General features: G+C 41.6%; 1 protein-coding gene across 2 annotated transcripts in view; it reads left to right on the top strand.

The window, feature by feature from the left end:
- Window positions 1-12,096, top strand: part of LOC138736186 (vinculin) — a 114,920-nt gene that overhangs the window by 27,823 nt on the left and 75,001 nt on the right. For both annotated transcript variants that reach the window (XM_069885265.1, XM_069885264.1), the window contains exons 2-3: window positions 2,881-2,951; window positions 9,190-9,340. In XM_069885265.1, coding sequence (XP_069741366.1) covers window positions 2,881-2,951; window positions 9,190-9,340 — 222 coding nt within the window. The remainder of the gene's footprint in view (window positions 1-2,880; window positions 2,952-9,189; window positions 9,341-12,096) is intronic.

Below are 12,096 nucleotides of genomic sequence, written 5' to 3'. Positions count from 1 at the left end.
CTCATTTGCTCTTCAAAAAAAGCTTTATCTATATTTTGTCCATCTGTTTTACCTCCTATTTTTCTGTGAAGGTATTGATCTTCTTCCTCTCCTTCTGTATCTGTGTCTGTGTTTTTGTCTTCTTCTCTTTGTATCTGTCTCTTCTGCTTTTCCTGATGAATTACTTCCATGACTTTGTCCTCCTCTTGCTGTTGGGCCTCCAGTCGAGTGTCTTCTCTGATGGGGCTCCTTCTGTTGCTCGTCCTGTTGCCATTCACCCTCGATTCTCTCCTCGCTGCTGTTATGTCCTTCCAGCTGAGCACCCTGATGTCGGGTGTCCCTCAGCTGGTCGCGTTGCAGCTGCCCGCTCCTCAGCTCCCGTCGGTGTTCACTTTATTTTTTGATTGCACACTTTTGTTTGGTTCAGAGAGCCATTTTTCCAGTCCATCGGTTGGGGGAGTGTGGGGGGGGGGGGTCACGACTTTGCAGAGCACTCACCAGATCTGCTGCTCTTCATCACTTTAGTTCCCTTCTCATGTGTGCAGGTAAGGCCTTCTTCTTTCTTCTCCGATGTTTTTTCTTCATCTTTTTCCCCCATTATTTTTACTATCTCTTGGGTGCCATCTTCTTATTCTTCTCTGTAACTTTATCTTCTGTTATCTTTGTTTCATCTTCGTTGAGCTCTCTTTTCTAAACTTTTTTTCTGGAGAGTGCTGGTTCAATCTGACCGGCCACTACTCCATCATGTGACTTCCTCTAGCAATTTATGCAATATTAAGGCAATTTTAATGCGTAATACATTTGTTCATTCTGAAAGGGAACTTGACTTTGCATGTTTTCTTTCCCCATATATGACAAGGATTTGACACAAGATTAGACAGAAGGCTTGAAGCTCCTCTCAGTCAGTGTTGTGGGAGATCTGATTGAGGTAGCTATGGATAGTTGTATTTCATTCAGATGTGAACAGGTGCATAAAAGGCCAATCCTTTAGCCTCTTCTAGACATTTTTATTTAAATGTCAGATCATAGCTTTGAGAGTTTTTGGCTTCAGCTTGAAATCAAGTTGCATTGACTTAACAACATCGGTTTCTCTGAATTTAAATTGATTAAAATTGCTCAGATATACATAAACTTAAGCTACTGCAGAAAATATATTCTATTATTATTTCCACCAGAAACATGTGTATATCTGAATAGATTTTCTTGCATGTATAATTTAACACAATACTTTAGAATTGTGCCTGAGCATTTTGCATAATCTTTTAAGTGGTTCTGGAAAGGAGCAAAGTTGAAATTACATTGATGTTCAGTATTTGACATTACAATTTTTAATCTCGTATGCAAATCTTATTCCTATTGCAGTCATTAAATGGTTTAAAACATCTGGGGATTATGCCAGATTGCCCTTTGCAATCAATGACAGCATGTCCATTTCTGGCTGCTTGAACCTGATCAGTGATATTACATCAAGGAGCAGTAAAATTGGATCCATCTTTTTTTGGCATGGCAATGAAGTAGACGTATGTGAAATGTCAATTTCCTTATTGGTAAAAGCATCGTTATAAAAACTATATCGTCAGCATTTTAAGATCCAATTACTGACAATCAACAAGGTCCTAAATAGAGATGAATTGAGCCTCACGTCAAAAGAATTGACTTGAAGTAAACACGAGAGTAAAGAGTGGGCTGCTGATGTGTAAACAATTTAAAACCAATAATGTGAATGAGTTCTCCAGATGAACTTCAACTGAAAGTGAAAACTTTGAAGTAGCAAAAGAATTTGTGATAAAAGTAACCTGAAAGTCAGAACTGTATGAAATAAAAATAGAAAATTATGTATAGACTGACCTGCAGGGTATTCCCCAGCATTTTCTGTTTTTAATCAGGTGAGTGGTTGGGTGGTACTGGTGCTCAGTTCATTTTTAGCTTGCCTTAATTGCTATTTGCGATTGTCTTGTAGAAGTTTTGTGGTTTCAACCAAACAGCTCAAAGAATGTTAGGGAAAATGAGGATTATAATTTTAAATTGCTAACATGTTTGCACCCACTCTATTGTATTTACTTCAATCAATTCTTTCAGCTATGTGGAAAATTCTACCAGCTGCTGGTTGAAATCAATTTAGAATGTAGTTTTGCAGAGAAAAAGCTTCAAAAGATATAACATGGGAGTTGAAGCGAGAGTGAGTGAAAGTGGGACACTTCAAATAGGTGAGAGGTATAAGTAGAGCAGCCATTGTGTGTATAGGGCCACATTGAGAGTGGAAAGTTGAGGTTCAAGATGATTGCCTCAAAAGTTAGAGACAAAGCTAAGACTGTTGGAAGCTGTGTTTTGTTTCAGGATTAGTTTAAATTAAAGCGGAGTAAAATCCTTGGTGATTGTTTGGAGTCTTTTGATACAGATAGAGCGAGCAGCAAATAAAAAGAAGGGAAGGTCAAGTGGAGTGACCCTGTGTAGGAGTGGAGATTTAGAGGCTTTGGGGAGCAGAGGCTGAGGACCTGCTACAGGTAAGGTCTTTTTATAATAAGCCAGAGGAGGCAGTGGGGATGGCAGCTAGAGCATTGGTATGCTCCAATTGCAGGATGTGGGAAATCTGGGATAGCACAAATGCCCCTAATGACTAAAGCTGCAAGAGACTTCGCCAAATCAGAGCGGACCCCTACTACCCCGCATATAGCAGTATCTTCCACCCACTCCCATCGGGAAAAGATGCAGAAGTATCGAAGCCAGAACTACTGAGTTGAGGAACAGCTTCTTCCCACGGGCAGTGAGAATGGTGAATCGCTGCTGAAACAATTCTCTGCCACTACTATTTATTGTTGAAATACTGTATTTGGTATGGAGATTATGCATGGTGGTAAATAATGTGCTGAATATTAAAATGGCAACATGTATTGATTTCAGGTTGGGAAAGAGACTGTACAGACTACTGAAGACCAAGTCATGAAGCGGGATATGCCACCGGCCTTCATTAAGTAAATATGACTTCATGTTCATTCAAAGTAATTTTGTAGAATAACTGCAATATCAATTCATTTGTGCAAGAGAAGCTTTTTATTAATGGGTCTTGCACGTGTTATAGTTTTAACTGTCATTGATCCTTTTTTCACACTTGGAAATGGTTGTAGATTTCACCTAGTAACTTTGCTTCTTCTCTCTCCCTCCCATTTTTCCCAGAGCTTGGGCTCCCTGGGTTATGAATAACCTTAAAGAAGGTTTACTGCATGAAAATGATCCCATACATTTTCAAAGCATTTTTCAAGCTAGTGATAATGATAAAATGTATCATGGTATCCTTTAATTCCTAGATGCTGAATATATTCAATCAGTTTAATTACACTGGAGAACAAACTTTTTCAAAAAGTTTGCTTCCTGAATAAGAATTGAGGATTATGATAGACGACTTCAAGCTGAGCACACAGATAATTTCAGATATTCTGTATCACAAAGGAAGTTGGAAAAACATTAAATTAACTTTTAATGAATATAGCATATTTAATCACATGATGAAGCTGACACATTGTGTGGCTCGGTACGACAGTAACACCATCTACAAATTTGGTGATGATGTCATGGTAGGGGTTCATGTAAAGAGAGGGGATGAGTCAGCACACAGGAGGGAAATTGAAAACTTGGCTGAATGGTGCACCAACAACAATCATGGATTCAATGTCTCCAAAACTAAGGAGCTGATTGTTGACTTCAGGAAGGGAAAGCCAGAGATATACAATCCAGTGATCATTGGGGGAGCAGAGGGTAAACAAATTTCAGTTCTTGGGAATCACTATGTTGGAGGATCTTTCCTGGACCCAACATGCTAATGCCATCGTGAAGAAAGCACGTCAGTGTCTCCACTTCCTTGAGAGTTTGCGGAAGTTTGGAATGACACCAGAAACCCTGGCAAATTTTGACAGATGTGTAGTGGAAAGTGTGCTGACCGGCTGCATCATGGTCTGGTATGGAGACACCAATACCCGAGTGTAAAAACCCTCCAAAAGCTAGTGGATACAGCCCATGAAATCACAGGCAAAATCCTCCCTACTATCAAGACCATCTACAAGGAATGCTGCTGTTGGAGAGCAGCAGCCATCATCAAGGATTCACATCACCCAGTACACGCTCGATTCTCACCTGATGCCATCAAGAAAGAGGTACAAGTGCCACAAGACGCTCATCACCAGGTTCATGAACAGCTGCTACCCTCCACCATCAGACCCCTCAATGACACACTCCATCAGGGTCTCGTTGAAGGACTCTTACTCATCCATTTAATTGATTTTTTTTTAATAAAAAGAATTCTCTCTGTATTGCACAGTCAGTTTGTTTACAGTTCTTTAATTACATGTATATGTTTACAATTTTTTTCTCATGACCAATAAGTGGTAATTCTGTCTTGCCTGCAGAAAAAAAAATCTCAGGGTTGTGTGTGATGTCACGAATGCACTCTGACAATAAATCTGACATTGTGCAAGTTCAACTAACCTAAAAATGTTTTTTTCGCTGATTTTCGTTTGCATTCAGCACCTGATGCTTCTTGCGTCAGTGTCCAACAATAGTCGGCCAGCACTGATAGATTCCAGTTGCTGATATGGCTTTTCCATGGTTAAAGTGTCCTGGTGAAACCTTTCACTGACTGCCCCAAGATCAGCAGGGAAGAAGTCCAAGTGCAAATGCAGAAAATGAATTTTCAATGACAGGTTGTCTCCCTCCTCCCCATCAATGAGATCTAGCGGGATTGTTGTCTGAAGAGGGTGCGCAGAATCTTTGAGGACCCCTTCCACCCCGCATGCACCATCTTTCAGCTACTCATGTCGGGAAAGAGATAGAGGTGTATCAGAGCTGAACCACCAGGCTGAAGAACAGGTTCTTCCCACGGGCAGAGAGAATGCTGAATGACCAAAAGAGCTGCTCACACTAACCCTCCAAGACTATAATTTGTATAAAACAATATTTATTTTATTGGATAAAATACTTGACCTGCATATGTATTATTTGTCTGTATACGTGTTACTGTACGTGTGGTTTTGTGTGTCTGCATGTTTTGCACCAACGACAGGAGAACAATGTTTCTTCAGGTTGTACTTGTACAATCTGATGACAAGAAACTTGACTTCACGGTTCTGTCTGCTGGAAGTAGACTTAATATATGACAGAAAATCACAAAAATAGGTTATAGCTTTAAAAAAAAGGTACATGGTAAGAAAATTTTAAGACTATTTTTGTGATCAGCAGTTGAAAATCCATAAAATACACCCAAAAATATTTAGGAAACAAAATCTTCACTGCCTAGTGTTATAGGTAGTGTTAGGGTAATTGTTCAATGAAATAAAGGAATTGTAAGAAGTGATGCAGAACGCTACAAAATGGGTTGCTGCAAAAATGCCTGATTCTGATTTGTGTAGGAATCTGAGTACAATCAATTCTCTTGATCAAAACTCTTACTCAGAGACTGCCTATATTTTTCTTTTCTGCACCAAAACTCTCCCAGCATTATTCTCAGTAGCTTGGCAACAGTGATGTCAAGTGCTTTGTCCACCATTGTATGTATTGAGCATTGCATAAAACTGCTCACTTGCCCTTTTCCATCTGCCTACGATGTTCCAGCATGAAAAAGGGGTGCAACGTGAAAGTCTGCAAATGCTGTGATTGTCATGAAAACGCACAAATGCTGGAGGAACTCAGCGTCCAGAGGATGCTGTGAGACTGACTGAGTTCCTTCAGAATCTCTCTTTTGATTTTTCATCAAGAGAAACCTCAGCTTATCCAGCCTCATCTTCTAATGCAAGCCCTCAGTTCTGACAATATGAATCTTTCGCCATCTTTTGCAGCGTAATGGCTTGGCGACTAGAATTACACTCAATACTCCATGTGCTCTTGTAAATGACTGTGCAGTTGTAACATGAGATACCATGAGGAAATTTGAGTTTTATTTTTGTAATAACATGAAACAGTAAGACAGAATTTTTAAACATTAGTATTAAAACCTGGCACAAAGCACTTGGTCTGTGGGCTGTGGTGAATCCTGCCTACCCACAGTAGGCATTCAAGCCATAAGAGATACAAGTTTATTATCATCTGTCGGTACATTTGCAAGCAAATCTATCGGTATTTCTCTGTGCGCATGCACACACTACACAACATATAATAAGCACATACCGTAAATATTCGTGTATATAATGTGAAAAATTTCGTACCGAAATTCGAGCTCAAAGTAGGGGGTTGTATTATACATGTGGTTATTATTTTAACAATTTTTTCTGCCAGGCTTAACGATCAGTAAGATTATCAGAGATGGCAGCATGAATCGGGGGGGTGGGGGAGAGGGACGCCAGCGCGACTCGGGGGGGGGGTGGGGAGAGGGACGCCAGCGCGACTGGGGCGGGCGAGGGGACGCCAGCGCGACTGGGGCGGGCGAGGGGACGCCAGCGCGACTGGGGCGGGCGAGGGGACGCCAGCGCGACTGGGACGGGCGAGGGGACGCCAGCGCGACTGGGGCGGGCGAGGGGACGCCAGCGCGACTGGGGCGGGCGAGGGGACGCCAGCGCGACTGGGGCGGGCGAGGGGACGCCAGCGCGACTGGGGCGGGCGAGGGGACGCCAGCGCGACTGGGGCGGGCGAGGGGACGCCAGCGCGACTGGGGCGGGCGAGGGGACGCCAGCGCGACTGGGGCGGGCGAGGGGACGCCAGCGCGACTGGGGCGGGCGAGGGGACGCCAGCGCGACTGGGGCGGGCGAGGGGACGCCAGCGCGACTGGGGCGGGCGAGGGGACGCCAGCGCGACTGGGGCGGGCGAGGGGACGCCAGCGCGACTGGGGCGGGCGAGGGGACGCCAGCGCGACTGGGGCGGGCGAGGGGACGCCAGCGCGACTGGGGCGGGCGAGGGGACGCCAGCGCGACTCGGGCGGGCGAGGGAGGTGTGTCGTATGGGGGTAAAATTTTTCTCCCTTTTCCCCTCAAAAATGGGGGTAAAATTTTTCTCCCTTTTCCCCTCAAAAATGGGGGTAAATTTTTTCTCCCTTTTCCCCTCAAAAATGGGGGTAAAATTTTTCTCCCTTTTCCCCTCAAAAATGGGGGTAAAATTTTTCTCCCTTTTCCCCTCAAAAATGGGGGTAAAATTTTTCTCCCTTTTCCCCTCAAAAATGGGGGTAAAATTTTTCTCCCTTTTCCCCTCAAAAATGGGGGTAAATTTTTTCTCCCTTTTCCCCTCAAAAATGGGGGTAAAATTTTTCTCCCTTTTCCCCTCAAAAATGGGGGTAAAATTTTTCTCCCTTTTCCCCTCAAAAATGGGGGTAAAATTTTTCTCCCTTTTCCCCTCAAAAATGGGGGTAAAATTTTTCTCCCTTTTCCCCTCAAAAATGGGGGTAAAATTTTTCTCCCTTTTCCCCTCAAAAATGGGGGTAAAATTTTTCTCCCTTTTCCCCTCAAAAATGGGGGTAAAATTTTTCTCCCTTTTCCCCTCAAAAATGGGGGTAAAATTTTTCTCCCTTTTCCCCTCAAAAATGGGGGTAAAATTTTTCTCCCTTTTCCCCTCAAAAATGGGGGGGGTTGCATTATACAGAAAATGCATTATACATGAATATTTACAATATATAAATGAAAATGTAAGACAAAAGAAATATGAACATGTATATTTTGGAATAATTTACTCATTTATAAGAGACCCTGGCAGTCCTGATTTTGATGCTCCTGTACCACCTCCTTGTTGGTAGGACAAAAATACTGTGAGCTGGATGAAAAGTTTCCTCAAAAATTCTTTTGAGCTTTATTTCAGCAACAAACCCAAAGAATGTTGTCAATAGAGGAAAGGCAGACCCCAATGATCTTCTTGGCCATTTCAATGTATTGATTCTGGTCTGATGCTTTGCAGCTACTATACCACTCAATGATGTAGCCAGACAGGACAGTCATTTGGGTGTCTGTAAAATCTTGTCAAGGTTGCGTCTGGTAGCCTTGCATTCTTTGACCTTGTTAGGAAGAGTATGAACTGTTGCACCTTACTGACTGAGATGTTGTGGGCCCAGGATAGTTCATCTGTTATGCACATCAAGGAACTTTGTGCTCTCCTCTCTCTCCATGATTGATCTATTGATATGGATCCATTGGATCCATTGATCCATTGATATGGAGAATGGCCACAGTTACTGCTGATTTCCTTTGAAAATATGAGATTTTATCCTAAAGTCCAAGTTCGACCTTCAGAAGATAGTTGAGAGTGGTTCATGACATTGGGGGCTGCAGGTAGAAGAAGAGAGAGGCTGGGACTTCATCTTGAGAAAAGGCTAATGGGATGGTTAAGATTGTGACAGGTTGTTCCCTTTGGTCAAAGATGAGAAATTGGGGACGTAAAATAATTTTAAATAACTCAAAAAACATTTTTTTAAACAGACATGGAAAATATAGTGGCCTCCAAAATGGTAGTGAAAATATTGCAGTGTTCTGAAGAAAGGGTAAGAAGTCTAATGAAAGAGGTGCTCTGAATTCGAAAGCCAGAGTTGATGCGACAGGCAAAATGGCTTCATCTGGTTTGGTAAACATGCTATAATTCTGTGTTTGGAGTTCTACGGTGACACCTAATTCTTTGCTGGCATCTTCGTATTATGCTTTACATTCAGTAAGATTTGTCAAATTTTATTGGATACCTGTATTTTCATTCATGGAATGTAGATTTAACTGGAAATACTGCATTTATTGTCCATCCCAAATATCCCTAAGTTAGAGAGGTAGTCACAACTAAAACTGTTTTGTTAAAGAATTTCAACTCTGAGTGTCTGCTGTTATTCTTCTCCTATTGATGCTGTTTGGCCTGCTCAGTCCCTTCAGCTGATGGTTTGTTGTTTGAGATTCCAGCATCTGCAGTCTCTTGTAGCATATGCTATAACCATCGGTGAGTCTGGAGAAAGGAGTAAGATGGACTGGTAAGAATGACAAATTTTCTTCCATGAAGCACGGCTGTGGAGCAAATGAGCTTTTATAATTGGCTAGTAGTTCCATGAAAGTGATCTTTAATTCCAGATTGATTTATGTTCATCAGTTTAAGTGTCCCACCTGCCATTGTGGGATTCAAATGTACTCCTGTGTCAGTGGTCATGAATTCTGATCCCATCGCTGAGATGTAGATTGAATGTTGAAATGCCTTTTGCAATTTGTAGTTAATTTATTGTTTATAATAGCTACTTGAGCACTCGGTAAATATTTCCCATCTTATTGTTTGCAGGGTTGAAAATGCCTGTACTAAGTTGATCCAGGCTGCTCAGATGCTGAAAGACAATCCCTATGCTGTACCTGCACGTGATTACCTCATTGATGGTTCTAGGGGTATTCTTTCTGGAACTTCAGACTTGCTCTTGACATTTGATGAAGCAGAGGTACTTGTTCAAAACAAAATTAATTGCATAGACATACATTAAAAACAAGGGGCTGTTTGGGGAGAGGATAGGAGCACTGAAGGACTAAAGGGAATTTATGCTTAAATCCGTGGAGGTGGGTGAGGTTGTAAATGAGTGCTTTGCCTTGGAATTCACCAGGAGAAGAACTTTTTATAAAGACAGCACAGTAACGAGCCTTTCTAATCCATGAGCCTGTGCTACCCAATTACACTCTATTGGCCTACATACCCTGTCTGTTTTTGAAGGGTGGGAGGAAACTAGAGGACCAAGAGGAAATCTACGCAGACGTGTGGTGAACGTACAAACTGCACTGGATTTGACTGCTATGCTTACCGTGCCCCCCCCCCCCCCCCCTCACCAAAGTATAGTGATAGGGAGCATAGTCTGGAGAGTGCTAATGCATTTGGACAGTTTAAAATCAAGAAAGAGATGATGCTTGGAGTTTTGAAAAGCATTAAAATGCATGACACCCTGGGGCTGGATGGGATATTTCCCAGGTTATTTAATTTTCCCACCATTGAGAACATCTACAGGGAACGCTGCCATCAAAGAGCAGCAGCCATCATCAAGGATCCACACCACCCTGTTCTCACTGCTGCCACAAGACTCACACCGCCAGGTCCAGGAACAGTTTGTACCCCTCCACTATCATACTCCTCAGTGACAAACTCAATCAGAAACTCGTTTAAGGACTCTTACTTTTGCACTTTATTGTTTGTTTTTTTTCTCTCTGTATTGCATCTGTTTCTTAGTTTACATGTGTACATTATGTACAGTTTTTCACTACCAATAAGTGGTAATTCTGCCTGACCTGCAAGGAAAAGCATCTCAGGATTGTACTTTGACAATAAATCTGAAATAAGTGAGGAGATTTCTGGGACTTTTACAAAGATCTTTGTACTCTCACTGTCAACAAGTGAGACCCTGCTGGACTGGAGAGCAGGCCAATGTTTAAATTGCAAAAAACAATGATGGGTACAAAGGGATGTAGAATTAACAATCTAAGTCCCAAACCTCATCTGACAATGAAAGGATTATATCCTGCTCTCATGCAGATTTAATTTTATCAAGAGGGGTAGATCTTAACCTGGCACCTTATCATAAATCGTGGAAATTAACATTTTAAGAGTGGGTTGTACATTAAAAAACACATCAACAACGTTCATATCAGGTACATCAAGAAGGTTAAGTATCTGAGAGTGGAGAAAATGTCTGATTTGTAAGCATCTTAAAAAAAAATGGGTATTGGGTCAATTGAACTTTTCAGAAAGTTGTTCAAATGATGCAAAGCAATGATCAAATGAAAGATCTTTAAAACACTTGATACCCAGTCTTTTCCATTCTTAAAATGCTAAATTGTGTAAGGAAGGTTGGAAGAATAGGGCTTGAATTAGAAAAAAACCCATAAATTCCAAAATGGTTTCTGAACTGGCCCCATATCCTTATAGTGTGCTTTACAACTGGATTATCAATAGATTTATGTGAACAAAAGGAAGCGAGGATCCAAGAAAAGCTGGAATGGAGAGATTTTTAATTGTACACAACTCCATTGCTCACCCCCCCATGGACAGTCGCGCCCCCCACATGGGCAGTCAAGTTGTTTATGGAAGTGTATCCAAAACATAGGTTTGCGTATTTCTTACTCAATTTTTCCTGCTTTTTGAAGTTTTCCTTATCTTCTAGTTTCTCAATACTCTCGGCTTTTTTAAATGGATTAGCTTTAATTTCATTTCTTTACTTCCTGTTATCCATGGCTGACAATCTGACTTTTTCACCCTTCCTTGATCTGTGTTAGAAATTTATTCATGTAAGGAAGCTGTGCTACAGCAATAAAAAATCTGATTAGGCATACGTGGAGCATTGTTTCCAGTTTGCAGAAAGGGTGTGGAAACTTTCGGAAGGCTGGAGAAAGGATCTTCCAGAATGTTGTCTGAATAAGAGGGTAGCAACTGGCAAGGTGGACTTACTTGAGCTAATTTCTCAGGGGTGTCAGGACCTGAGATGGCACCTGATGAGTATTTCTCAACCATGAGCACTGTTGACAGTGTAGACAGTCAGAACCTTTCTCCTTGGGTAAAATACTAGAGGACATGCATTTAAGGTGGGCTGGTGAAGCTGAAGGGAGGTGTGTGGATCAGGGTTTTCTTAGAGTGCTTGGAATGGACTGCCAGAAATAGCGGTGGAAGCAGATACAATAGCAGCATTCAAGAGGCTCTTAGGTGTATAACTGTGCATGCAGGAATTATGTATCAAGAGAAAGCAGGACATTTTGATGTAGACATGTGGTCTGAAAGTCCTGTTTCTGCGATGGTACATTCTGTTTTTAATGGAAACAGCAGTGCTAAGACTTATGCAGAAAATCTTGGTGAATATGCTTGTAACTGGCCAAACCCTGGACAGAATCTGCAGCCCAGCCTTCTGCAAAGTTGGGTGCTGGCTACAAGTTATCTCAGGAAATCTGTCTGTTGAACCCATCCTGGTTAGCTGATACAAATAAAGGTGCAATGCCAATTGAAGTGAAGTCTGCCATGGGAGAAAGAAAAGGAAAAATTTCCATTTATTCACTTATTTTGGCCATTTAAAGCATAGAAACGGTTTTTATTACCCTTAACTTTAAAGATATTAAAAAAAATACTATTTCAATGAATTATTCATTTTTTTAAAAAAAAGTCCCTTAAGTTTATGCATGTCATATATGCTACTTTTTAAATGCCATATTTGATAGTTAAAGAACT

Source organism: Narcine bancroftii, chromosome 6 (genome assembly GCF_036971445.1).
Source record: "Narcine bancroftii isolate sNarBan1 chromosome 6, sNarBan1.hap1, whole genome shotgun sequence".
In the NCBI taxonomy this organism is placed as follows: domain Eukaryota; kingdom Metazoa; phylum Chordata; class Chondrichthyes; order Torpediniformes; family Narcinidae; genus Narcine; species Narcine bancroftii.
The sequence above is the reverse complement of the archived record's forward strand: the minus strand, read 5'-3'. Positions and strand labels throughout refer to the sequence as shown.